The sequence below is a fragment of the Neodiprion lecontei genome, chromosome 1 (genome assembly GCF_021901455.1).
Source record: "Neodiprion lecontei isolate iyNeoLeco1 chromosome 1, iyNeoLeco1.1, whole genome shotgun sequence".
NCBI lineage: Eukaryota > Metazoa > Arthropoda > Insecta > Hymenoptera > Diprionidae > Neodiprion > Neodiprion lecontei.
This window is the reverse complement of record NC_060260.1, coordinates 28,424,625-28,452,573: the sequence shown is the minus strand read 5'-3', so window position 1 is coordinate 28,452,573 and position 27,949 is coordinate 28,424,625. Positions and strand designations below refer to the sequence as shown.

The 27,949-nt window shown below is 42.4% G+C and overlaps 3 protein-coding genes across 16 annotated transcripts in view; 1 reads left to right on the top strand and 2 right to left on the bottom strand.

Moving 5' to 3' along the window:
* LOC107223654 (probable G-protein coupled receptor CG31760) overlaps nucleotides 1-15,191 on the top strand; it is a 33,842-nt gene extending 18,651 nt beyond the window's left edge. For 4 of the 6 annotated variants that reach the window (XM_046729723.1, XM_046729722.1, XM_015663408.2 and 1 more), the window contains exons 7-18: nucleotides 111-258; nucleotides 3,070-3,214; nucleotides 4,237-4,369; nucleotides 4,461-4,614; nucleotides 5,182-5,291; nucleotides 6,442-6,656; nucleotides 7,515-7,653; nucleotides 7,893-7,998; nucleotides 8,103-8,249; nucleotides 8,331-8,507; nucleotides 8,571-8,867; nucleotides 10,259-15,191. In XM_046729723.1, coding sequence (XP_046585679.1) covers nucleotides 111-258; nucleotides 3,070-3,214; nucleotides 4,237-4,369; nucleotides 4,461-4,614; nucleotides 5,182-5,291; nucleotides 6,442-6,656; nucleotides 7,515-7,653; nucleotides 7,893-7,998; nucleotides 8,103-8,249; nucleotides 8,331-8,507; nucleotides 8,571-8,846 — 1,750 coding nt within the window. In that variant the 3' untranslated portion in view covers nucleotides 8,847-8,867; nucleotides 10,259-15,191. The remainder of the gene's footprint in view (nucleotides 1-110; nucleotides 259-3,069; nucleotides 3,215-4,236; nucleotides 4,370-4,460; nucleotides 4,615-5,181; nucleotides 5,292-6,441; nucleotides 6,657-7,514; nucleotides 7,654-7,892; nucleotides 7,999-8,102; nucleotides 8,250-8,330; nucleotides 8,508-8,570; nucleotides 8,868-10,258) is intronic. The other 2 variants (XR_006902481.1, XM_046729724.1) reach the window with 2 other exon arrangements.
* Nucleotides 15,192-15,445: 254 nt separating this feature from the next.
* Nucleotides 15,446-20,793, bottom strand: LOC107223687 (zinc finger and BTB domain-containing protein 14). Of its 3 annotated transcripts, none has more exons than XM_015663458.2 (6): nucleotides 20,489-20,791; nucleotides 18,190-18,455; nucleotides 17,734-18,125; nucleotides 17,382-17,660; nucleotides 16,396-16,779; nucleotides 15,446-16,118 (listed from the first exon to the last, which is right to left on the bottom strand). In XM_015663458.2, the coding sequence occupies exons 2-6, from the start codon at nucleotides 18,407-18,409 to the stop codon at nucleotides 15,921-15,923; spliced, it is 1,473 nt and encodes a 490-aa protein (XP_015518944.2). In that variant the 5' UTR covers nucleotides 18,410-18,455; nucleotides 20,489-20,791; the 3' UTR covers nucleotides 15,446-15,920. The 3 variants fall into 3 exon arrangements, with proteins under 3 accessions (XP_015518944.2, XP_046585687.1, XP_015518952.2); XM_046729731.1 differs by lacking the exon at nucleotides 20,489-20,791 and adding an exon at nucleotides 19,436-19,848; XM_015663466.2 differs by having other exon boundaries at nucleotides 15,983-16,118; nucleotides 16,357-16,779; nucleotides 20,489-20,793.
* A 1,790-nt stretch (nucleotides 20,794-22,583) lies between these two features.
* LOC107223700 (protein downstream neighbor of son homolog) overlaps nucleotides 22,584-27,949 on the bottom strand; it is a 97,494-nt gene continuing 92,128 nt past the window's right edge. The window contains exons 1-7 of one of the 7 annotated variants that reach the window (XM_046729719.1): nucleotides 27,229-27,296; nucleotides 26,185-26,823; nucleotides 25,578-25,906; nucleotides 25,000-25,220; nucleotides 24,533-24,736; nucleotides 23,778-23,964; nucleotides 22,626-23,707 (exon numbers count right to left, since the gene is read on the bottom strand). In XM_046729719.1, coding sequence (XP_046585675.1) covers nucleotides 23,529-23,707; nucleotides 23,778-23,964; nucleotides 24,533-24,736; nucleotides 25,000-25,220; nucleotides 25,578-25,906; nucleotides 26,185-26,822 — 1,758 coding nt within the window. In that variant the 5' untranslated portion in view covers nucleotide 26,823; nucleotides 27,229-27,296 and the 3' untranslated portion in view covers nucleotides 22,626-23,528. Of the gene's footprint in view, nucleotides 23,708-23,777; nucleotides 23,965-24,532; nucleotides 24,737-24,999; nucleotides 25,221-25,577; nucleotides 25,907-26,184; nucleotides 26,824-26,966; nucleotides 27,298-27,949 lie in introns of those variants that run through there. The other 6 variants (XM_015663477.2, XM_046746869.1, XM_046746868.1 and 3 more) reach the window with 6 other exon arrangements.

Genomic DNA, 27,949 nt, shown 5'->3' with positions numbered 1-27,949 from the left:
GTACCTTGCCGTAGAGTGAAATCCGATCCTCGTGAACATTATTCAGTAAAGTATATCAGTCGTGTCGCTACATATTAGCGAATAATTCACGATGTCTGACTCGGCTCCAGGATCCGGGATTTCCTCAGCATGGACGTCGACGTGAGTGACCTGGAGGTGAACCAGTGCGACCTGGAGCAGACGACGCGCGAAGAAGCATCCTCTGAGAACCAAATCGCGTCTTTTCGAGGGACCCACAAGTGCCATTCGACAACACAGGTAAGTGCGGAGGTCAGATTCCCGGGGCTTTTTTCGTTGTTCTTTGCCGCAGCAGACGGTGGGAAAATAGTTTCAGATCGTTACTGCGAGTTTGAGTTTTCCCGAAGATCGATTCGACCCGATTTCTTGAGTGTGGAGGCGGTTGACGGTGTCTGAATGAGTAAGATGTGGGGAGCGAACTTCTTGGACAAAGTTTGACGGGCTTCTTTTCTCTGTTTCTCCTCCTCGACGCCTTTCTCTGTACATATACATACATATACCTGTATAACGCTTTTGTTCCCGAGTCTCGCGTATATGCTTTTTCCTCACTTTCAGGACTTAAAAATAGCTCTCTCAAGTGTCAGTCCGTTTTTCCTTCATATTTTCTTATTTATTCTTAACGAAGTACGCGCACAGCCACCATGAGACGCATAAGGTACTACACGCCATTCGTTTCAAGTAAGGATGTTTGCTGTGGCGGAAAAGAAAACCCGGCATGAGTACGAGGATCATCATTTTGCATTTAATTCTTTCGGCACGGCAGGGAATCCGATGTTTCTTTTACGAGGACGTTGAATCATTATATTTTACATAACTGACACACCCACCGCGTTTACGATAATTTAATAACTGCGTCCTCGAAATTTAATTATACATTTTTCATTCCAACGTCTCTTTATTACAGAGAATACCAAGACCCGAACATTTGAGTCACGCTTATACTCACCCAGTGACAGTTCTATTTAGTAGAAACCACGAATAACTTCGCACCCTGTTTTTATGTACCACACGCTCCGTGTCTCGTCGCATTATCATCAGATTCCACGTAAAAATATATGCTTCTGAATTTTTTCACATTTCTCGTGTATTGACGCTCGCAAACTTACAATTTTGGCCATCGTTTTTTTTTTTTTTTACTCATTTTGAAATGCAATTTAATAAAGTAAAATTTCCCACTATAGTATACGAAAAAAGGCAAGTCCAATTATCCGACATAAGTTTTCTACGTAGTATAATTTATTCTGTTTGAAATATAACGACAGCGAGTGAATTTTTTCTCTAGTATTTTTACTTCATTTTTTCAATTTATGATGCTATAAGTCACGCAAGCCGGTACTGATACTTTTGAGCGGGCAAAACTGCACCGGCTTTATACGCTGCGATATTTTACTCAACACATGCAGACTGATCAAATCTCGAGCTTGGATTCGCTCACCAGCGGTGAAGACTCGAGAGGCCGAGAAATACGGTTAGCTGCCTGGGCTACTTACGCGTAAAGCGGGTAGCAACAAATTTAAATTTACTCAACAAACACATACAGGCGTATTGTACAGCTACTCTCGCCGCGCGAGGAAATCCCCTCGGAATCCAAACGTGGGCGTAGAAATATCCGCATACATCCGATACAGGGGCGAGTTCCACTCGATCCGATGAACGCGAAAATATTTAATTGAATTTTTCAATAAACGATTCTTAATTCCGATCAAACATCGGAGACCCGAAGCTCCGATCGTGAGCTTGACACGAAAACTCGAGCGGAAATGCTTGGCCTGCTTTCGTAGGTGACAAGTTCCCCGTGTGCGAACACATACACGCGTACATCGGATAAACTTTGAGTTCCGGCCGAGCGAAAGGCCTGCTTCAAATAATTTGAAAATAAGCCCGGAATCGCGTGTTTCTCTCTTCGTCTTCCGGTGGGCAAGGCGATGGATTTCTTTTGAAAAGGCAATTCTTCGAGGCGTGGTTCCGGGTCGAGTATCCTCCCTGGAGAATCTTGGGGTAAGATCTATACGTCGAACTTTTTGTCCCATGCATCAGTAAAATTCTGTGAAGACGTATATTTCTCGGCTCGAATCGACGACTTTCCGTGCCCGAAAATGTGAAGCGTCAAGGCAACGAAATTTTGGTTGGGAATTTTATCTGTTCGGCACAAATGTTAGCTTGAATCAAAGAAATTTCTTACTCTCACTAACTCATCTTTAGTTGACAAAATTTAATTTGATTTCTCCGGAATATAAAGTTTCGGCGAATTGAATAAAGTCCATTTACCGTCACAATATTTTTATCAAGTTTGTATACAAAACTAGGACTTTACTCGTCCTCCGTCAGCCCATTTTTCACGTAGAAGGGGATAAAATTTTATTTCAAAAAGTAATAACTTTCATTACAGAGCTGACCGAAATACTCCTCGCGCAATTTAAGCGCGAGGTACGCAGATGCGGTTTTATTTTCGCATTTTTCTTTTACGGCAATAACGACTTTTGCTCGGTAAATCAATTCGGATGTAGCAAAGGAAAATTTTCCTCGCTTGAAAAATGTTTCGAAAAAAAATTCAATCCCTCTCTTCGCTTCAGAGGGATTATAGATGTGTAAAACTATGCATATACGAGCCTAATTCAGTGGTTTTTATTACAAACAGCAATAGGATTTGTCTGATCCGGGATAACTAAGTAAATATACATTTATACGATACAGGCGACAAACTTGGCCAGCAAAGTTATACATATAGATAATAATACATACGACCCACGCACATTTCGAGCCCGCGTGAAAAAGAGGCAATTCTTGCAAGCGCCTTGAAGGTGAGACCTAATTTAAAGGCTGATCCACAGAGGTGGTGGCTTTTGTCCCTTCAGAGCGGTTAAAAAAAAAATCTAATTTTCTCACAACGCTATGACTTTCTTGAACCGAGATAACATTCCATCGCTAAAAAGTGCGGTAATACTTTTCTATCGTCCTGCAAGTTTGAATGCCCGGCGTCAAATCGAAGTTTCTTATACTCGCGGAAAATTGGCGACTCGTTATTGGCAACGAATTAAAAAATGATTGCAGTGCGAGTATCAGAGTCCTGCAAGCCGAGTCAACGGAAAGACGGTTGGTGCCGGGTGGATGAAGGGTGCCTACGTCTGCAGATGTCGTCCAGGGTTTTATACAGCCGGGCATCATCAGTCTGGGTTTAATGGGACGCTCGTGGAGGGTAAGCATCATCCTTGTTGCATAACTTCCCTCATTATAACTTGATCGCGCGTGCCGTTGACAGAGAGGGAGTTTCCTCTTGTGCGTTGCATGATGTAAGTATACCACTGCGCGTATAATGTGCGAGAATTCATTTCAATAACGCAATTATCGCACAGATCTTGGGTTCGATTTGTCGGTATTCGTTGGCTAATGGTGAAAAAAAATTTTCATCTCGCCGTTCACCCATCGATTTCTTTTTTCTTTCGAATTCTCGAATCGCTTATCCTCGTAATTCGGTGTTCGAATTGAGTGTTGATTAACGACACTCCTCTCCCTCGACCAAATAGTATCGAGCACCTATAAAATTTCCAAATTCCCTGAGGCCTTGCGTGAGCAGAACCAATTTCTTGCCGCATTCCTGTTTTAACGCGGGCAGCTTGACCAGGGTGAGAAACGGGATTCGATATACGAGACTCCGCGGAATCGTTAATGCTGAATAATTCCGTCGAACGAAGACTAGCCGCGAGTAGTATAGGGAGCCGATTTCGCTCGGGAATCAAATCTCTTTAGCATATGCAGTCCCTCGCTTTAGAGCGTTAACGACTGTCCAAGGCAGCCGAGCTGTAAAGGGACCGTGACTAGCTCGGCTCGGTCGAGCAATCAACTCGGAATGCAATTTGCAATTTGCAGGTCAGCTTTACGTCCCGTGACCCGAGCCTAAGACCACGGTAATGCGACACGAGTTGCTCGCCGCTTGTAATATGCACATGTATTACACTTCCGAGTTCCGACACTGGATCGAATTCGAGAAATTAGCATTTCGTCAGATCCTGCATCTTGATCGTGACCCCTGACGGAGAACGATTTCCGCAGTATTATGCCGCGCCAGATATTCCGACAGCTAATCGAGGTAGTTCCGAGCAAATTATTCGCGGCTTTGACTTATCAAGGCAGGAAAGAGACGTCCCAAATTGCCGAACACATCGAGTTTGTATAATTCGAAAAACGCTATTCCCACTGTAACGGCAAGCGTGATTTCAGCTGCGTGGAAAGAGATGAAGGAGAACAAGACCGATCTGTACGAGCGGGTTTTCCGGTGCTTGGCCTGTGCACCGGGATGCAGTTCGTGCAAAGGCCCGGAACCTTGTCTGGCCACCTATAATTGGCCTTTTAGGTGGGTACCGTACGCTAATGATCACCGGGATATCGGTGTATTCTTTACTCCCCGACGAGAGTGATCGGAGCGCATTATTTTACCTTTGAAGGATCGCCCTGCTCACCGTGTCGGTCTCCTGTGCCTTCGGAACCGTCGTTCTGGTCGGTTATATGTACCAGCATCGGAAACTCAAGGTCTTTAAGGTCGCCTCGCCAATTTTTCTCTCCATCACGCTGCTCGGCTGCGCCATAATGTATTTAGAGGTTCGTACGAGAAGGTATACGCATACGTAAGTACGAGTATGAACCCAATTGCCATCTACCGTCATCGTTTTACGTACCTTACACTAAGCTTTTCATCTCCAATATACGCGAAGCCACCGCCTTCTCCTCACATTTCGAATTTTTCTCTGATTTACCTCAGCGCGTGTATTCAGTTTGCAATATTAGGCTTTTCCGAAAAAAATTAATACGCTTGTAAGTTTCTCGGATGCGGACTCTTGCGTTTCAACCTGCATTGCTATTCTTTCGCATCTTCGCTTAAGCGATTTAATTTTTTTCGATGTTTTATATGAAAATATTTTCACAGTACGTATAACCTGTTTCCGATTCCGCGGTCGCACGGAAAAAGCAATATTCTATTATTTTAGCTACCGTTCGTTCGACTCAATCACAGGACCGACGTAATTACTGCTGAAAATCAATTCCTCTTCAACCTTACGGCCTTGTCCAATTGATCGGAATTGTAGCTGGCCTGTGGTATACGTATAAATAGAAGAAGTGAAACAACTCGCTGCATCGTGTATTGATCGGCTTTCAATTTCAATATAGATGGCTGCAATTTTTCCCGTCTTGGATATCTATTCTTGTATCGCGACTAAGTGGAGCAGGCATCTTGGCTTTTGCATCACGTACACGGCGCTCCTAATGAAGACGTGGAGGTAAGTCTTGTCGTTGAACGGAAATAAGCCTCCATATAACCGGATCCTCAATTTACAGATAGCTTTTTTGCCACTCAGGCTGGCGCAAGAATTGAATTTTTGGTGTTTTTTTTATTTTTAGTTTTTTTTTTGTCATCACTGTTTTCATTTTCCATGAAAAAACAAATTTATCCACATGAAAAACTCGCTTTGTAGAATCGAAAAAATTCCATGAGGTTGAATTAACTTTCACGCGAATTGTATTTATGAGTAAAGTGTGAAGCATGGAAAAAGATTAAAAAAAAAAAAAGAAACAGAGTGGCTGCCTGAAATATTCGTATGAGCTTTGTTTCGTTGTGAATTCGCGAGAAATGCAAACATCCAAGCTTCGACCACGTAACCGATGTGTCACGCTACGAGATTGTGACAGAAAATCCAATTCGAATCGATAGACTCGTTAATTTCCAATTTGAAGAACGTACCAACCTGATTGCTGTAGATACTGTACATCGCGCATACACACGAAAGCGCGGAGATGAATGGAATGGAATGGAATGGAATGAAATGAAATGAAATGAAATGAAATAAAATATGTACGGTATGAGTTGAATAAAATGTGACGTTATCGTTGCTAACCGATGCTGCCTGTCACCGAAGTGCAATCGTAATGAGTGGCTGTAGAATACATTCAGTAAATCATATATCGATATTGTTTTATGCGTCAAAGATAAACATGAGTTGTAATCGTTGTACTATTCATTCAAACTGAGCCGTAGGTAATGGTCTCCGTACAAATACAAATAAATTTCCACCTAGCTCTGAGCTGCTCAAATTGCGATCACCCGCAAAGATCACGGACGGTCAGTAATACATACCTTTTTGACCAATCAATGTTGTATTACAAATTCGCTAAATGGTTCGCTGAATTTAAAGATTTACACGTTAGTTTTTCACTGGTAAGATAAAATTCGCCGAAAACTGACAACAGACTTTCAATTCTCGTCCAGTCATAATTAAGTGTCACTGCTGTCGGTTGGACAGACGATTTATTGTCTTGCAATGGCGAGCAGCAACGCGCGTGAATATTCAACGGTGCGCTATGGGCCACGGTTCGATATTCCGTTGCATCTAGCCAGCTCATCCGTCATAACATTCCTCGATATCCCAACAGAGTGTCTCTGACCTACCGAGTAAAAAGTGCACACAAGGTAAAACTCACGGACAAGCAGCTCCTCCAATGGATGGTTCCGATCCTCTTGGTGATGCTGATCTATCTGGGAACCTGGACTCTGAGTGCTCCACCGATTGCCGAAGTGATCGCCGACAGCCACGGTCTCCTCTTCAACCAGTGCTCTTTCAACTGGTGGGACCACAGCATGGCTATAGGTTGGTATTGATTTCAGGATCGATTAAAACCGCCGTATAAATCATCTTCCATTTTCCGTGGTTCATCACGCCCATCGAGTTTAAGGACAGTAGGTACCGCATCACTGGGACAGATTGATCGAGGTAGATTATCACCGCTACCGGCTCTTGGCGGCGATCGAAAGTTGTTGCGTTTCGTGATCGAACACCTGGACACTGCGGTAACGTCGTCGTAATTCTCGTCTCCGTTTTAGTTGTTTATCGGCATCCACACCACGTACGGTATTAGCGTGATCCCCGCGTCGTTCGGGATATCGTATTAGCCTAATCGTTTATCGATTATCTTTTTACCTCGTGTAGCAGGTCCCACGCACAGTGTCACTCGTCCCTGCTTAGGCTAGACAAACGAGCCGGGCTTAGGACACGCCTGTAACGAAAGAGCAGGTTAAGACGGTAGATTAAGTCCATTGGTGTGCCGGATTTTTAGGGCCAAGCTCGCGAAGATTTCACCGCCCGATTTAACCTGTTTGCTGTGATACATTCGCTGTGAATTTTAAAGACCTTTGCCTCGGGGCGAGAACGTCGATCCGCGATTTTGAAGTCGCGCGGATAAGTGTCCGGTCTAATTATATCTTTGTAAGTTTTCATGTAATATCGTACCTACAATGGTCGCGTGTTCACTTCGGTATCAGTTCCGCGATCAGCTTGCGAAACACAAATTCGCTTAGCCTCGAGGTAAAATTTCAGGAACAGGACACGTAATTATTAGGGTCCCGCCCTCAGGGCTGACAACAGCAATGAAAAAGTCGAGGATCGGGTGATCAGGTCCACGAACCAGAGAATTCTGAACTATGCCGGGTTGTGTATTTCGGTTCACAGGTGAGGTAATCTTCTTGGCTTGGGGTATCAAGGTCTGCTACAACGTCCGGAATGCCGAGAGTCTCTTCAACGAGGCGCGCCTCATCAGCTATGCGATATACAACATCGCGGTAGTCAACACTGCCATGGTCGCGATTCAGTGAGTTCTCGTAATCCTCGTCGTTGTCGTTGTCATTGTATTTTTCATGTTAACACCGAACTCCCACGTTCAGCTCCGCATCGGATATCGATCACCTCTCTGTCCCCAAAGATCCAGCGCAATCTTACGCAGACTTGTTTTCATAATTATCTAAAAACGCATCGAATAATAGAGATTCGAATATCGTATCGAGCGTCATAAACTTCTGAACAAACTTCTTCTGTGCTTGATTTGTCCAGCCTGTTCATATTTCCGCAAGCGGGACCGGACATAAAATACCTCTTGGGATTCGCGCGTACTCAGCTCTCGACATCGGTGACGGTGTTCCTGGTCTTTGGCCCGAAGGTATGCATCTGAGAGAGACAAAAAGACACGTTTAATCGGAAAAAAGCAATTAGGGATCGATAGCCTGGCACGATGTAATTCTCACCACAACCAACCCGGCACAGGTACTCCGGGTACTTCGCGGTCAAGGAGACCAGTGGGACAGTAGAGCCAGAGGAAGAGCGGGTGTCAGCGCCAGTTTCTCGTTAAACGGCATTGGCCTGGTCCCGGAGGAAGCGGCAGACCTCACCCAGGAGAACGAGGAGCTCAAGGTACGTGACGAGGAGAGGCGGTTTTTTTGTAGATTTCCCGACAGTTAACCGCTCACGCATATCGGAAAATCGGTCCCTCAGGAAGAAATCCAGAAATTGGCGGCCCAAATCGAGTTCATGAAGATCGTCCACATGGAGATGCACAACAGGCACATCAAGCCCAAGGCTGGGGGATACTTCAGCACGCCGGGTCACGGTCATCCCTCATCGGCGCAGAGTCCGATCGCCAAAAGTTCGACGGCCAGTTTCATCCTGAAGGTAGATATAACCGTCGGGCGTCGAAACCGCCTCGGGCATTTTTAACTGCTCTTCTTCTCCAAGGCTCAACATTTTTGCCAAAGCGCGGTCGAGCGCGGGGCGACAGCGGCGGCCGCTGCGGCTGTCGAGGACTCCACCTTTCCCTCGGGGAGCCTGCACAGGGCTCGTCGTCGGGAGATGCGGAAGGAACGAGAACGCGAGAGGGAACGGGAGAACGAACGGGAACGCGAGAGGGTCGAGAGAGCGGAGAGAGCCGAGAGGGCCGAGAGGGCTAAGAGGGCCGAGAGGGCCGAGAGGGAGTCTCAGGATCAGGCGCAGAAGAGCGCGGAACGCGTCTGACTAGTGGTAAATAGTGAGGAGGTGAGTTTCCGGATATTAAATCACCAACGATTTCTACTCCCCGATAATTGCGTATTAAGAGCATTAGGTTAATCTCGGAGACTTCCGGGAAATTCAAGATTCCCATCTTTGAACGAATATTTCTGATATCTTTACCATTTACCGAGAACCCTGAAATTACAATTTCAAATATTTTTAATATTTTATCAATGTTTCTTCGGAACGTTCCTAATTGTTACGTGGATTTTTTTTTATCATAGTTTTCCTACCCATGTGCTTCATCATTACAACAGATTAAATTTTTCAATAAGCATTTATCATATTGTGACCGAAATTTTACCGATCTCTTTCCTTCACGGAAGTGGGTTGGGCAAAACATCGATACGTTTAATCAATTTTATTACGCGATCATCCTACATTGGGCAATCGTCGAATTATCATAATTATACTGCGAAAACTGGAATCATGACCATGTCAGACCATGTTTTTTGAAGTTGAGCCTGACCCGTAGAACTTTTGGCGTCCAATTACATCGATTACAGTAGTTACGCGTGGTGTTGAGAGTAGTTACGAGTTCAGTCTGCAGTCTGGCCAGCGGTTAACTTCACCCTCTCGTTAGCGCCGGTGTTGATAAATCGTTATCACCGTGGGCTCACGCAACAAAGACTCATTATCAAGCACTTAGCGTAATGTGTAACGCGTCCCTGGCTCAACAGGGGTGAAAGTTAATTGGGATAACTAGAGTAACGGTTAGTTTGTCGCACGCATGTAAAGAAGATCGCGCACTAAGAGAAATTTTTAGTTCCGGTCACCGCTCAGTCCTTAACTATATTCATTTTTTACCACAATTGAAAAATACAGTTGTAGGTAGAAAATAAAAATTAGATTTGTAGCTGTTACCAGAAAGTCTAGCATCCGTTACTATTCTTTCTCATTGGTATATTTTCTTGTAACTCTTGCGAAAATTTAATGCTTGTGCAACAATAAATTGATATTAAAGCCTTATTTAATTAAAAAAGTACAGTAAACTAAACAAACTGATTTTGCGTTACAATTACCAAAAAAAGATTGACAAGAGCGCAAAATGGTTACGCGTACCTCGTTTTTCGTAATTCCAACAATATTCAAACAGTTTTTTCAACGATACCTGACTTACTGATTTTTTCTAGTTACTGTAACAAATGAAATTTTTCTCAATGCGGGTGTGCGAAATTCCGTTGTGACCCGAACGAGATGCTGGATTTAGTCTGTTTTCGATTTTGCTACCTTCCATTTCAATTACTCAAACTCGTCCGATTGCAGTCGTAAAACGGCGAAGGAGTAAAATCGTTACAAACGATTATCGAGGTTTCATTGCCCTGCAGATAAGCCGGTAATTTATGCGGTAACTAAAGTTTCTTTTACTGCCGCAGATATGGTTGTGACAAAGACGGTCAATAAAGTTCCGAAACGCAGTGTTTGGAAAAATCCTGGAAGGCAAGACGCGCTCGAAGCGTCGTGGCTTGAAAAAATGGCGTCTCCCCCGACTCGACGCCAGGCTTCCGGTCTTCGTCTGAGTCGTCGGCAACCGAAAGTATGACCGGAATCACTGTCCTTGTAACTGTGTCGATTAACGTGCTCTGCAAGCTCTACGGCATGTCCGAATATTGCGAATATTGCTCCTCGCGCCTTGAATCTGCGGGGCTTACACGCCTACATGTGCAACTACATAGGTATGTATGTAATACGCGACTTGGATGCGAACGTTTCCCAAACCCGTATGTATGTCCGAATACTTGCCCTGTACCCATGATAATATACTATACGCGCGTTTTGAAAACCGTTTACAAATTTTTTACACCATGATATACCCGCCGCGGAGACGATTAGAATTTGGAGTGTAGAGAAAACGGTCATGTTACGTGTACCTTCTGTTCACGATCGTAGCTTCTTACTATTTGCTTACGTGTACGTTTGAGAAATATATATTATAATGTTATTCGACCGCACGATGTATACATGGATAAATTGGACGTTGAACGTTCGTATTGTTTTAGACGCGAATTATGATCGTGGCTATCGGCAAAGTGTCGATCCACTTTATTACAAAGTACTATCGGTGAATTTATCGTATTATACCGAAGTAACTATACATAGATATATTACAAAGTGTTGATAAGGGTATTCATATACATTATCTATCAGTGTTGACAATATGTACGTACTTACTACGCTATAAGGGAGCGACGAGACGGGGAGCAGGGCTAGCTGTCGCGATTCACGATCCTTTTCTTGGATTTATTCATTCAATTAGAATTTCTACCAGACTACTCCATCGTGCGATACAAGACGTTCCCTTTTTGTACCGGGACTAATTTTTTTACCAGGAGAATCCCGGACGTCGCGAAAATGCGAACCGCCTTTGGTTTCGGTTTAGATTCGAAATCGCAAATTTGCTTCATACCTGAAACATCAAGATTTACCATAATAAAAGAGTCGACATAAGATAATTTATACTTTACAGTACTCACTTTTATTCAGCAGAATCAAAATAATTACGAATAAAATTGAAAAAAACATACTCAAGCAAAATCCAAATATCACGGATAAATGCAACGTTCAGCCTTGCTCTCCCGAATAGAGATATATACCCAGGTGTATAATGTTATATATTTTATAGAAATTCTTTTCACTAGTTAATATGGTTACGCATTCGAGCCCGTTCTAAATTATCACTCGTCGAACGTTTTCTGCCGTATTTAGAGGGACACGTGAGTCCTCCACGAACGTTCTTGGCTCGTTACACAAAGACTCAGGCATTTTCTAGTTGTAGTTATTCCGTTATAGACGCACCTCCGTCTTTCTATTGCCGATACTTCATAGTCGTACAGCTGTATGTCTCCTAGACTTAGACTAATAATAAACGCTTTGGCCGAATGCGCGACGCCTGGCTAATATAGTATTCAGTAACAAACATCGCTTCCGGTGTCATTTAGAATGGGCTCATTCCGCGGCTCGTATTCCAGATGTCTCTTTTTCACCGATGCCTGATCAATCGGCAAGGTGAGTTTTTCTTTTCGTTGCCTGTTTTTTCATTTATATATATATTTTTTTTTTTTTTATATGGAGGAACGAAGATTCCGTAATTGACGAGGTAATAATTCCTTGTATTTTTTTTCTTTGCTTTTTTGGAATTCGTTTGGGTAAATTTTAGATATATAGATAGATAATTACGTATGATGCAAATGCAGATTATTTATACGAACATAAATCTATATTATATACATCCATATACACATATTATTATTATTATACATGGACACAGAAATAAGTATATATATATATATATTATAGGAACATAATAACATAATATTGCCGTTTAGGTGTAAAATGTTTATTGTACAATATCGATGTTGAACGTGTGTAATTTTCATAAACGACTTAACACATTTATTATGCTTGACGAAAGCGTGATATTGAGTATGTTACACGATTCATAGAAGTATAAATCACTGTTGAAGGGTGAAGAAATCTTTAAAGTAGAAGTAAAGAAAGAAAAGGGAATATAAAACGAGATTGTAAGAGAATAGGAGAGAAAAGAAAAACGATGAAGTAACACTCGCAGTAATTGATAGTGTATTAATTATTCACCTACCAGTCGCGTAAATTAAATTGAATCTGATTTGCGGGAGGATATTAAATAATTATATGATAAACTTGTCAATTGTGGGCTAAGCGCGTACCTGTCTATATTATGCATACACACATGCAAACAAACTTGTAACGTACAATAAGCGTGAAGCGAGATCATTTTTTGCATTAAGTGAGTAAAACATGGCTCGAAATTTCGTGCGTCTAAAACGACGTGGAAATACAGGCCGAATTAACAACCTGCGGTAAGACGAGACTCGGCGTTAGGTGCAAAAACCGTTTTATGATTAAAATTGGGCTCGCCAGGCAACGTGGGTTGGCTCATTTTCGTGAAACTATGTACCTTGAGCTATACCTACACGTAGTTGCGCTTATTGATGTCCGTCGCGTAGAGATGCGTGTGCAACTTTCGTCTAACGAAGTTGCTTCCCTCGCCACATGCTTACGCCCAGTTCTTCGGCGATAGTTTTAAACTTTACCTGAGAACGGAAACACCCAAGAGAGAATAAGTAAGTCGGTAAAGTTATTGTATATCCAATCCAGAACACATCTGGCAGGATTAATTATTCGGTCCTGTTAAATTGTGGTCTAGGATTCATCTGCGATTCCACAGCGGAAGATAAATCGATGTCAGAGGTTTACAAACCGGCAGGAGTAAACTATAATTCTCACCGGTGGTGTCGTATCAAATTATGTAACTTACAAATAACAAATTCCACCAGAATTTAGTCTCGTTCCGGGGAAAGACAGAAAAGATTTTTCGAGTCAGCTGAGATCTGTTTGAATCGCGAGCCAAAAATGATGATCACATAATACGTCTGAACGAGTATTTTACCTCTTACGGTCAAAAATACTTTATCCAATGTTAAAGATTGAAGATAAACTAATTTTTTTTTTTAATCGATCACATTGACCGCAAATTTGTTTTATGTTCGATGGTCAGGAATACAGTAAGCTACAGTACTTGTACAGTTCAAAGAATATTTAGAAAAAAAAGTTTCGAGAAACCGATTGAAATTACATTATTACTGAAAACGAGTGCAGACACCATTGGTCGGTTATACTGATGACCGTAACAACGTAACTGCGATGTCATATTAAACTTCGGTAAAATTATAAGATATAGTAACAATTAGTGCGAATTTTGAATACGTAAGTAGGCTCGTAAGTTATAATTTTAAGATTATCAATCTGTCGTTAATTAAATGAATAAATTATAAGGATGCGCGAAGCGTTGAGAGGCCACCGAGAAGTTATACGAATGAGCCCCAAACATAATTTTGTTTAATATTGGAAATTGTTGTTGCCAACCGAGTATACCGTTCGCAAGAGCAAATTCCGAGGCTGCTCTCTGGCCCCTCGCGAGAATAGACAAACATGGATCCTCTACGTTGTATAGGAATTAGGTTGAGTTAATTATGACTCATTAGATAAATATACGATATGCGCGGACAAATTGCTATTTGCAATATTGCTTTCTATGTCGTAATTGCACTTCATTATAATCAATTTGGATGTGCCTCGTCAAAGAGATGAGTAGATAGATACACGTACAAATAAGATTGTGAAGAAAGGTAACAAATAACTTATTAGATCGATAAAGAAACAAAATTAGGAACTTAACCGATTGTCTGGCGAGCCTCAATTGTACGGAAAACATATTCGTACCTAACGTCGTATTTCTTTGTTGAAATAGTTTCACTTGTTTTTTGGTCAATATTTTAGATATTTCCAATCGAATTCATTTTTCACCCCTAGAAAAAAAAAAAAGAAAAAAAAAAGAAAAACCTGTGTACAATGGAAATATTTGTAAAAATATACTGTATGTCAATAACATATTACATGAAATAAAGATGAAAGGAAGAAATACGGAAGTTGATACAAGTGGTTAGTCGAGACTTCTTTTTATTACAATAATAATCATTGTTATATACATATATATTACCCATTCTAGTATTAGTAATTCGTTCACACAATTTCTCGAGATGTTTGTGGTTCTTTGTTAATGAATACAGGATTGACTCAAGGACGACCGCGTTGCATATTGAAGTTCTCGTTAATCGTAAATTAAGATTGCACAGATCCGTATAATTACGATTCAGAATATAATTACGTGTTAATAATCGTACGTTGTATACCCTAAGCACACTAATGCGTATTGTTTATCAATAATAATAATAATAATAATAATAATAATAATAATAATAATAATAATAATAATAATACATGTATATATATATATTTGTTTTTCTAAAGTAATGAACACTAAAAGATTGCACGTCATGTGATATACATATGTATGTATGGTATACACGTTGTATCTATAATATACATACATCATGCTCATAAAGATTAATCAAGCACGTTAACATTGAAATTAAACAACAATAATGAACAAACAAAACGAACTTTATACAGCAACAATAAATACAAGTTTTATCATCAAGTATATTTCAACTGGATTTTCGTGCGGTGCGTGGGTATATGTATGTATATTGTACAGTGATAAACCATAAATCATTCAAATGTGAGAGAATTTTCAAATCCTCTGCATTGGCTTGGCGTAGATTGAGGGAAAGTAAAAAATTTGGAGAAAAGAAAGATAGAATAAAATGTATGGAACATTACCTCTGATTGGAGACAAAAAAAAAAAAAAAAATACCTCGGTTTTGCAGGCGCCAAATTCAGCTAACTATAAATAAATAGGGACACTGCGATAACTCAAGATCAGTTTGATTAATTTGAACTGTAGCTATTACAACGCGTGGACACGATGCCAAGTGTGTGTGCGCATGTGTGTGTGTGTGTAAATCGCTATGAATATTAATATTTGTACTTTACGTATATCATATGTTACAATATTGTGTATGAAAAAATATTGAAAAACTACTTTTAGCTCGTATTTCAGTTGAGCCTATAATGTGCAGTCTTAAGTATAAAAAACTGTTAGTTGGTCGATATTATTCTAACTTTCTTATCAGTTTTTTTTTCACTTGTTTTGGTTCAATACGTATATCGCGGTGTAATCGTTGGAACGATTCAAGGTGCCTAGAAATCGGGGAATTCAGACCACTAGAGGGATTTATGGTGTTCAAGAATCAATTTCAGATTTTATCCTGAGCTAAAAACTCAAGCGAATAATAATATCCAACGGAGATAAAACTCTGAAAATACCAGTAATTACCTAGAATTTCCTGGATTTTTCAGACAGTTCAAATTCCTTGGATATTCCTTGTTTCCCAAAATTCCCTGAGCGCTAGACGCCCCGAATCATTTGTTTCTTCCGTGTAATTATCCCTGAACGAAACTTTACGAGGGGCACAGATTTTCATTATAACATAGTAATATGTATATCATAGAAAAATATTCGAATCGCATGGTTGAAAAGTATAAGTGACTTTATGGTGGAGCCTTAGGACTTGGGATGGAGGGAGTATCGCTGTTTCATTGAACATCGTGTCCGTTTTCCACTTGACAACCGTAGCTGCAATCAACATCTTTGTAAAGAGACGCCTCGTCCTTGACGCATGTCAAACCACCTTCGCCGTCAGCATTGCTCTCACTGTTCTGCGATTTGTTAAGCAAAGAACTGAACTCTCCGAATTTGAGGATCTCCTCCATCGCTGACTGCTCGGAAGATATCTGATGTGACAAAATTCAAGTGTTAGAAAAGTCTGGATCGATCGATCTAATTTTAAGATATATAAAATGGATAATTACACACACCCACGCACTAGATGAAATTTAAAAAAAAAAAAAAATCTACTATGCGCGACAAATCGGTGGAAAAAAAAATGTCAAAAAAATTCTATCCGTCGCAAAAATTAACCAACTGAGAGATACACGACTATTGTTGTTCAAAGCTGCAAGTTGAATTTACACGGCTGAGAAGTTAAGCTGGTCAGCTGCAGCAAGTCACCTTCCGCGGTCTTCCGCGTCTGCCTTTCGTCGGCGGGCAGCTTCCTTCGTTTCCCCCGATCGAATGCCCGCTCAGATTGTGCCCGAGGGATCGTCGCTTTGGCCATTGCAGGTGAGAGTCGAGGTGCTGCTTGAGTTTGTCCTGCCTTGCGAACATCCTCGGGCAAAGGGTGCAGGCGAAGGGACGTTCGCCGGTATGGACACGCCTGTGACGCGCGAGGTGAGACGCCCTCGTAAATGCCAGGGTGCAAAGGTCGCACGAGAACGGTTTGTATTGTGCCTTGTGCTCTTTAGAGCTGACCCTTTTTCCCGTTACCTCGGACTTTCCAGAACTCGAGTGAGACTTTGACGTCGTTTCCGTTGAAGCAGCCCCGCTGGTTGATCCCTGGGGGAAAGTCATTGCCGATTATACGTTGTGGCTGGTATTGCGCCTGTGTTCGGGTGAGGTTAAAAATATGGAAAGATCAAAGAATCGATGGGCCACAGTATCGAATTTTTGAAACACCGAAAACTTGTTACGTAGAATTTAAAAATGCTGGAACTCGAAGTATGGAGAGGTAAAAGATTAGAAAGGTGAGAATGTAGAATGCCAAACTGTAAAATCGTCAGAATTCCTTTTGAATTGTCAGGATTCTCAATTTTGCTGTTCAGTGCATTGACGTTTCTGTACCTTGTCTTTCTGCATTTCGCTATATAACTATGTTTTCAATTTTCTGTACTTCAACTCTCCACAATTATAAACTCTACGACAAGACTGTCGGGTCCGAGAGAATCCGATATTCTGGCTCCTCGCATCAATCGGTTATACTGGTTGTTTTACCCCTACCCGCTTTTTCGATGCAAATTATAAGGATCCCGAGCAACGTCCACAAACTTTGGTATATATAGTTTGGTATACATACTGGTCTTACAGGGAAGGTCGATTGAAACGATACGAAGGAGAATTAATCTTTGAGTTGTACAAGTACGTGTCGATCAATGGCTTACCAAATTATCGAGATCTTGATCCTGCTCGAAGGGCTCTTCATTCAGCTGAACAGTGGGTACGGTGGGGTCGGGACAATTGCCGAAGGAGGGTTCCTCTTTTACGGCAGGTAGGGACATGCTCTCCTCGAAGAGATCTTCACCGGGTGAATTCTTCAGTGAGACGCAGTCCTTTATCTTTATGTCAAGAACGTCCGTGTTCCTGGGCACGCGACCAACGGGGACTCGTTTTTGGCCTTTGTACCTCGTCTCGCGCTTGTACATTGGCGGTGGGATTCGTCTCTGGAGAATTAAAGGGAACAGATAAGTAAGTACAGCGATCCGCGATCCGACCGTTGATCAAGGCAACACTCACGATTTGCTCGTCGGACGTATCCATCGACGACTCGAAGTTCTCCTCGGCCTCGACGACCATCGGGTCGTCCTCGATTTCCTCGAGCTTAACGTCCTGATCTTTTTGCTTCTGCTGATACCCATCGGTCGAGGCTCCCGCGCCTTTTCCCTTCCTCCGTTCAATGGCCTGGACCCTTGCCTCTATCTGACACCTATCAACCTTGCTCTGAGTCGTGCAGGAAGCCTTGACGGTGTGGGGTTGGTAGGCACCGTCGTTTTTGTGGTCAGCGGAAAGTCCCCGGATTTCGAGGTCCGTTGCGGTCTTGATAAGCGACGCCAGATGCTCCTCGGCGACGTCGATCGAGCCTCTGTACATAAAGTCCAGGAGGCATTCCATCTCCTCGACCGCGACACCTGAATCGGTTTCACAAATTGGACACGATTGTTTATACTTGTCATATTTATACGATATTTATACCTTTCAGAATGAGGATTGGCTGGTCGCCGTAGTGCTCCTTGAACACTCTTTCAAAATAGGGACTGCAGGCGGCCAGCACCAGTCTGTGGGCCCTGAGCATGCCGCCTTGGCAAGCCAGGGTCGTGTCGGTGAGGGATCCGCTTCTGTAGAGACCCTCAAACAGGCCGGAGAGGTTGGCCAGATGGTTGTTCCAGGTCAGGTTGAAAGTCTTGTCCCCCATTGTTGCGACTTGGGGTATTTATCCTTCAGCCGGCAGGTAGAAACTTCTGCAACGCCGATAACCGCCAGATTAACGCGTACTCGGTACGCTACTTTTCATTAAAAATATTATAATATATGAAACTAAATTCACGCGCGTATGCAAACAATGCGCGGCCCAGCAGCCATGCTGCGGCATATCTATGGTGTTGAACAAACGATGGCCAGTCTTTTTGCGCTTCGGTTGTTATCGGGCTGAAGAAAAGGTTGAAGGCGCGGGAGGATATTGCACGGGTCTGTTTGAAAAGTTCATTCGGTGTTCGTCCGGTGGGTTCAACGATTCGATTCACGTTCGTAATTAGCAAATAATGACAGACAATAATTAAATCATCGGCGTCTGGTGATTCTCGTTTTCAATTAACGAGTTTTTTTACACTTTCGCGGATCAATTGCGTCAGTATTGTGATCGAATTGGTTAAATAATTGCTTGACAACATGGACAGTTTGACGGCCCGCCAAAACGAATATTGATCGAGGCTATCTGTTGTGTACGCTAGTAGTAGGAAGTGAGCACACACACACACACATTGCAAATGCACAAGTAACATAAACACGACAGTGTACCTAGGCCGCAACACAGCCAGTATTAAGACGAACTTCAAGAACAAAGGTCGACAGACTCTCGATATACCCGAATCATTCCTTTGCCACTACCATATTTTATTTCCTTTACAGTTAAACAATAATATAACAAGTTAAGACACTATCCGGTGAGTGTACATTTTTTTTACTCACGACCAAAGGAGTTTCTTTCACAAACGAGAAATTCTTAGGGATAACGATAAAGAAAAGACTCGAGTGAGGTTTTCACATAAAAAATTATCGGAAATAGATCTTCGGTTTCCTCTCCAAAATTAGACTTTACAATACGTGCTTAAAGCTGGGCGCGGTTAGATTAATACAGCATCGATGCCATTACTATACATATCGTTACGCGTAGCAATTCTGCAGCCAGTCTCATGCGGTGTAAAAATGCATAGTAACATACGCTGTACGGTATATATATTCCGTTAATTCTGAAACTTCTAAATCCGATCGAATCGTATGAGAGAAGGTGCAGGAACGTATCCTAGGTTTCCGAAAGCTCCTCCACCGATTGTGCGAATAAGTTATTCGAATAATGTGTGTCATCGAGCGGGAATAGCAAAGTGGAAAATCGCTTCTATCCCCGGTGTCGTCTTAGCAGCGAGATTCTTGAAATCCACGACGCCGCGGATACGCGTAGCGTTTATATCGGACCTCGGCGGGGGTCGAGGGGGACCACGTGTCATGCGCAGAGGAAGAAGCCGAAGTCGATCCATAATTTGTCCGCGGCCCCATGCAACGAGAGCTGCCGTCCCGTGTTGCCGAGGGTTCAAAGCTGCGTGAAAGTAAAAATACAAACGCCCAGCCTCGCCTCGCCTCGCCTCGCCGACGCCTCCGGATATCTGCGACCGAGGTTCTTCGGGGCATTTTCAACCTCGGCGTAATATCCACGACTTTGAAAAACAACGACAAGTACCTCGACGCGCCAATTAGTCCGGACTCGGTTGTCTCGGCGTGGACGAGGATGAAGGCAACCGGAGTGAGCCGTCGTCGCGGAAGCTTAACGAGTAAATCGAGATCAATATCTTCGAACGGGGGAGGCGTCGAAGATGCTGGGGAAATTACACCAGCGGCGGGTATCGCGAGTTTCCCGTTGAAACGAGTCGGCTGAAGATGGTCGGGCAGAAAAGCTCACGACCGAAGGATCGCAAGCTCGCGAGATACGTTTGAATTTTCGCCCGCCCCGGAAGCCTCGCAAATATATCTGCGCCTACGGTCCACGGGTCTAGGAATAATCGACCGACGACGACACAAGACGGTTCGAAGTGTGTATCCGAGTGCCCCCCTTTCCCCGCCCCGGGATACGACCGCGTCTATTTATACCCCCGGACGGTCAGCGTTCCTAGACGTACGACGTCTAGAGGCGATATCTGGCGAATTGCCGCGAGAGCCGCGAAACAGGTGAATTATCCCTAACAGGAATTACAAGGAGGGAAATACGTTCGTGCAGACCTACCTCTCCGATCACGGCCCCGAAGAAGTTCTTCCTCGGCCTCCCTCCAGCCGGTTCCTTCAACTCCTTCCGGTTCTCGGGGTTCTTCCTCCTCGCGCGAAACGGCGACGATCCGGGTCGGCGCACTGGGCTGACTGAACCCGGCACAATCCGAGGGCACCGTTGCCTTAGCGTGGCAGGGTATGCGAGTGCGAAGCTCGGGGCACGCAGAGGCTCCCTCGACGTTCCGCGCCCGATATCAACGGGGGACTGGAAACTCGGCGATGGGCCGGGGGCAAAGCCCTGTCGGGGGGGACGACACCCCCCACACGGCGAGAGAAAGAGAGACGGAGAGAGAGAGAGAGAGAGAGAGAGCGGGCCGAGGGGACGCGCCCCCGCCTTGCCATGCCGTCCCTGCCGCCCTCCGCCTCCTCCCCGCCCCCCCTGCCCCACAACTTTCCCCACGCAACCGACGCCGTAGTCAGGGGCGATTTCGGATCTCTTCGTCCTCGCCGTGGCGCTTATATCCACGCACAATACGCACGTCCTGCAGGCTGACGCGAGGAGTACGCGTTTCGTTACTTTGGGTGATAGGATGCGGGACATTGCGTTATAATATGTCGCGTATTAATAAAGTTGGGATATCTCGTTATAGAGCCGGAAAAACGCTACACGCGCGGTTTGGCTTGACGGCGGCTACTGACCTATAATAATTATAGACATTGGATGAAATGCGGTTTTGGCTGCGGCATTGAATTGTCATTACGCAACAGCTATCGCTCTTATACCATTTAGATATTCGTTTACGCTTGTGTAGTCTTATCGGGTCAACCGTAATCGCGAGACCCCCGAACGGAAGAAACGACTTTTGCTCTCTGAGTAACGTTGCGTATAGATTTTACGACCCGCTGAAAACGTGCCGTGTTATGCAGGAATTGTCTCTCGATTCTCTTTATAAAATATTACGTTGTTTTATCGCCGTGCGTTCTCTCCAAATTCTCAATTCTTGATCCACGACGATGTTTACTTGGGCAAAAATCCCTTCCACTCAAAGGATCAGACGGGAATTACCGCGGGGGCGAAACGCGGGGGCGACGAGGAATTCATGGAAATTTGCACGTCGTATGGGAGAAAAGGACATTAATTGCTCAAAGCACACAATCGATATCACGCGAGTCTGCATACGTGTCCGCGTATGTACGCGTTCACGGTGAAACGGGGGTGTTATTACGGGTATGCGCGACGCCGCAGGATGAAGGACGCAGCCCTCGGACCGACCCCCTGCAGCTCGCAACTCGCGGGCCGAAAACCCTCCGGTGGAATCTTGAATCCCCGTTTCGGGGGCAGTTCATATCGATTCGTTATTTTTAGGATTAGCCAACCCCCCGCGTCGCTTCAAAAATACACTCTTCGCGGCAGGCGGACGACTACGCGTTACCGATAATCGAGCCGACTAGAGTCTGTCGGGAAAGTGACCAAGGCTGCCGGAATGTCATTTGAAACGTTGTTATGGAGCAGGATTTTATATAAAATCACTTGCACTAACGAGTCATTATATTCGGACTATAAAATCGAGTCGTTAGGTCTCAATGATGCGTAAAAAATTGATTCGAATTTTCGACTAATTTTCAAACACAATTTGTTAATATGTACCGATCAAAACAGGAATTGTTCAGGTAAAAAAGCACGCCTCGAGTATCGCGAAAGTGAAAAGCGCGTACTGTAACTCGTTTTGAAATTCATACCTTACAACTTTCATATTCACTTTTGTGATCCACGCTATGTTACGGTACCTTAGAGTTCGTACTAAGCCAAGTATACACGAATATTCGAAGCGATAATTCCACTTCAGAACGCAGATGGAAATTTTTGAATGTTTCGAAAACTGTTAATCACATTGCCGTATCTCCGTCACTGATCAACGGTTCTCAGAAAATACGATTTCCTAACGGTGCTATAGATAGACCGATACGTATTAGAATGCAGTAAACTTCCGTTTCGTGATGCATGAAAAACATTAGTTATAATGCTTGGTCAGGTTTCTTATTTTCTTGCAACGCGGACTGAAAGGGTGGACTCAAATATTATCCTATCAGAAAATGAAAACTCGTCGGAAATTAACTGAGAAACTGTGTACTGTGCTGCATTTAATCTGACCACATTCTCTATATCTCGCTGCCAGACGCCGTTATCAAACCGAACCGCAGTACATGACGGAACTTCCATTAGCGATATAGTTGTGGCGTTCTCTTTCAAGTTTCTTGGAAATAAGTTGAAGAGAAGTTCGAAAGTATTCGAAAACAAGTACGGACAAAATGGATGTGAAATAAATTCCACCGACGTTCACTCATCCACTTCACGTTTTTCTCAAATATAGTTATAGAATGAAATATTGTATGCATTTTATTATTCAATTGACATGCAAAAATATACACCTATATCAAAATGAATTACAGTTTGTAATATATGAATTTTTGAAAATCTCAACCTAATCAACACGCAATATACAACGTGAAAAAAATAAGATACCGGTATTTCGTCTTAATAGCTATAATAAATAAAATAACAATAACTGTCGTGATGTAGATAAAATGAAATCGCTGCGCTGCGAGCAAGCAGAACATTGTCGGGTGGATTCTGGTTTATTCAAGATGCTAATTAATTTGCAGAAAATCATGTCGACTAAATCGTTTGTAGCGCATGTCTAATTCTTTGTGTAATAACTACAAAAAAATGCGATATCAAATGCGCCGTGATGAAAAAAAAAACATAACCTTGGAGTAATGATTGATAATAGCTAGCGACTTCTAACAGTCGAGGTAAACCAAATATTTTGTCACAGGTCAAAATGCATCGTTAAGGCGCGAGTTAAATAAAAATCAATGATACTTTTTCGTCAGGATAATTGCTGATTGCGACGAATTGAGCATTCATTACACTGAATGTTTTGAATAATGCTAGTGTTAATTTACTGCAGCGCAAAAAAAGTTATCTTTTGTAGTAGCACTTAGTGAACACGTAACTTTTCGATTAAAACTTAGTCCTAAATTATCATCGACATAGATCAAGACCACACGTATCCGTCATTGGAGAATTTCAAACTTTCTAAGATCTGTATGCGTTGCGGATCTGGACAGCAAAAATGTTGGAGCAGCTTCCCGCTAAAGCCGCAATCGCTGAGATTTTCTTCGCCAAACACGTTAGATGGCGCCTTTCCAGATTCTTCCGAGGCGGCTGCACCTCCTATAAGAATATTTAGAATTTCATGTATTACGGAGAAAGAGTTTCGACTGTTAGATGGCATATAATTTACCTCGTCCATTTCCTGCTCGCGAAAATGGAATAGTCGAATTGAGATGCGCGCAGCTGACCGAGAATTGTTCCAGGTGACTCGAAGTCATCAAATGGCAAAGACTCGGTAACGTGTGCGGTAAGAGCGGTCCTCGCAGCTCGAGGGAATAAAATTTCTCCATATCTATGGTCACGACGCTCTCTCTGACCTGTGTAAACAGTGAATTTATATGAAAGTTAGCTTGAGTACTGAGAACTATGAAAATATTCGCAGCAATTTTGACCGCGAAAGATCGATTGGTGATAAGTACGTGTGACGAGGTATGTCAATTCAGGGTTCGTACGCTTTTTGGAATCTGAAATTCCCTAACTTTTCCAGGTATTTTAGCCTTAAACTAACATTTTTACAGTAATCTTACAAGAAATATACCGCTGAATAATGACAATTTTTTTTACACATTAATACCAAGATCTTCAGTATTACCTAGTAAATATCTTGCTATCTGACTATCAATTTACAAAAAACAGGCAGCAATTTTCCGTAAGAAAAAAACGAAAGAAGGCTTGGTATCAAGTAATATACATAGAATGTATGAAGTGGTGCGATGAAACAAAATCTTGAGTACAATTTGTTTTTCAAGATCGATAGTACTTTGTATAAGAACAATTCCAGTTTTATTTTCGAAATCTCTGACTTTTTCCTGCTATAAAAAATTCCCCGAGTTTTCCCAATTTTCCCCTGTGCGTAATAATCCTGGCCATAGCGGCGATAAATACCTTGAGCGGCTTCAGCGTTGCGCCGTGAAATGCAACGGGCGCCAAAAGAGTTGGAGGAATGCCTGCCAAGGCACCGGTCGAAGCGATCGACGATTTACAGTTTATCAAAAAGTTAAATAAAGCTTGCGTCTCGACGTCTTGAACGAAAATTAACGACTCCGCCGAGTTGTCTATTTCACTCTCTTTATCCTGAGTAAGACGAGCCTAGAGCAGAAACAATTTGCATTAAAATGAATTATCAGGTATTCATATGATAAGACAATAATACGTGAATTTTAAATTACGTTGTTTGCATAAATTTTGACACTAAGAAATGCAGGTTTTTTCATAGGTTTGGTTAACAATGTTTTTTTTTTGGGCATCATCAAGTACGCAATCCCGAGAGTGGAATTTGATTTCTGTTAGCGGACAAAATTGCATTTAACTATACTAGAAGTAATTCGATATTTTAAAATCTGATTCCATGCCTGCAAATTATTTATTTTTCTAATTTCAGAATCTTCAAATCCGAGGCTTTGCAACCACTTGTCTGCTGGCCCATCCTCGTCTTCATCTTCGTCATTAAAATGCTCCGTGTCAGTAGGATTTGTCATATTTGATGCTGAAGAGTCCAGAGTATCGCAGCCAGAATCGGTTGTATCTGATCGCCTTTTGGAATTTTTTTTCAATGGCATCGTAAACTCTATGTCTGAAATGGAAGCACAAATTGAATAAATGGAATGCAGATTTGATCCGCAGTAGTAGATAACGCAAAATAGACAGATAATATGGCAACTGAGCAGCAAAATCAATAATTTGCTGAAACGTCAAGAAAATACCAAACATCTGACTCTACTTTATCGACTTCTTTTACCCACCAGGTATACATTGGCTGGGCAAGTTCGTTTATGGTGTCATGGTAAATACAGATCAAAGAATAGGTATGTTTATCAAGCTACCGATCACCAGTGACCAGTGAATAACAAATGCGCTGTTAAAATTCGGGATGCAATTCTTTGCAAAAAAAGTTATGTATGATTATTAGAAGGCTACTGATACACATTACCTTCTTGCTTAAGAATTTGTCTAAATCCTCTGGTGGTCGGTGTGAGAAGGGCGTGAACTTCTGAAACACCGCAAATACCAGCAGCACGGAAGAGAACTGTGAACGTGTTTGCGCATACGTAAAAGTATGGACATTGTCTTGCACGTACTAGCTGGAACAACGATCTGAAGCTTTCACTCCATTCCCGGTGCAGAGCGTCTTTGATGTGCTGGTTTGTTGCTGCCATTGGGCTGCTCGATATTGCAGCACTAGCTCTGCCAGCAGAGCGAGGAAATAATTCTAGCCAAGGTAGCGAAGGATGCTGCCATACTAAACAGCATTGGTGAAACCTACAGGAGAATGAAAAAGATTATGCTTATGAGGATGGTGAAATATAACAATTTTTAAGCGTTACCTGACGACAACATTGGTGCAGGAATTTAAGGCCGTAAGTACATCGAACCAAACTGTGTTCATTAGAGTTTTCATTTTATCACTACTCAGAATATTACATGGCAATATCTCATGAATTATTCTGTCTCGATTTTAAGAAGGGATTATAATTTTTCAAAGAATTTAAAAGCTTCTTTGCATACCAAAGTCTACATTCGATGTGAATTGAATATACCTTGCATTAGGACTAGTGTCCAATGTAGTTTCCTTTTCACCGATGTCGACGCAGCGAACAAACCCAGTAGTGCCAGACGCTTCTTCGCTAGTTTTTAATTTTCCATTCCAAGCAAATGGTTTCGGAGACATGAATCGCATCTTGGTATTCAGCGTCCAATCTATTGGGATGTAGTTATTTCCTTGAGGCGCTGGTGTTGGTTCCTCCTCTGCGTATCCATTCTCTAGTTTTGTCAGTACGCTGGAAAATGAGAGGGGGGTATTTTGCCCAGGCTTGTCGGTGTTTCCCGATTTTTGAATGTTCAACAACTCAAAAAGGGTTGTGTCGCTGCTCGCTTCCAATTCCTGCGCTGTCAATGGCGTTGTTTTGTGCTTTTTAAACGTAGTTGCATTTTTAGAGAATGGGTTTTTACGCTTCAAAGTCGTTGAACCTTGTCTGATGTCGGTTATAGGAATTGAACTGTTCTGATCTAGCGAAGGTAAAGCCTTTTCTACCAAAGTTCTGTTCATGCGTGCCTGAAGCGCTCGCTTTTTCAGCTTCAATCGATGAAGCTGCATCACTTGCTCCGGCCGTTTCCATTCTGCCAGATCAGATGCAGAATTTTCATCCATTGATGGGTTGAAAGTGAACTTCGTCATACTGCAATGAGATAAGAAAAATAAATGTAGCTATTTGCATGATTTACCCAATTTCTTTTTTTACTTAAAATCAAGTGCAACCGTCTCAACATGCAACAACATCGAGGAGCACAAGTAAACCCAAACATTTTTAACATAAATCACCGTTTAAAGTTTGTCGAATTATTAATACAGAGCTGTTCAGCAGATGTGCTATTCGTTGGACGCTGTCACTACGTCGTTCACAAATGAACTTATACAGAGTGGATGGCAGATGCTGCCTTTCATAAACATGAGTGTGACGTTTTTTAGGTTAAGTTAAATGTTTTCGAGCGATATTTCATCTCTCTAGTTGTTACGTCGGTGTTTCAAGTTTTACGGTTAGCGCTAAACATTTTAGACTGATAATAAAAGAAATATAACTTGCGTTCATTCAAAAATACGAAAATTCACTTCTTAGCAGACGTAGCGTTTCACGCATTCGATGCCCCCCTACACCGTCAATGAGAAGCGCAGATGCTGAGTTCTGTCTTTTTTCTATGCGCGCGCTGAGTACGCGCGATGCTTTTCAATATGGCGGCTGATTTGAACGTGGTTTAATCGTCGACACTGTCATGGTATCAATAACCTGGTACAATTGATTTATTACTAAACGTAATCAGAAATTTATGGATTTTATGGCTACTCAAATCTCACACAGAGATTTTAAATTAATCAAGACGAGCTGTCCTTAATCGGCCTGTCTGACATATAAAAGGTAAGAATAGCCAACAGGGCTGATATGAAACTATACGGTTCTCTACCTTTTCCGAAAGGAAAACTTATCTATGAGCGGCTAGCAAATTTGAAATATTTTTATTTGTAAACGAACGTGAGATAATCTTAATAACACCTTTTCCGCGTGTGCAAATTAGGCTTTTCTTCAAACTTGAGATCTGTCGTAGTAGCTTATGGTTAATATATAGCATGGTAATTCAAAAAGTTGAATCATTGTTTTAATTACGTTGCTGTGCTGATTGTTGAGTGAAATCGAACTGCACATGCAGTTATTGAGTTTGGCGACTAATTTTTCAATGAAAACCAGTTACACCGTGTATAAAAATTGTTCAACACACTGCACGAAACTGTATTTCCAAAACTGGGATTAT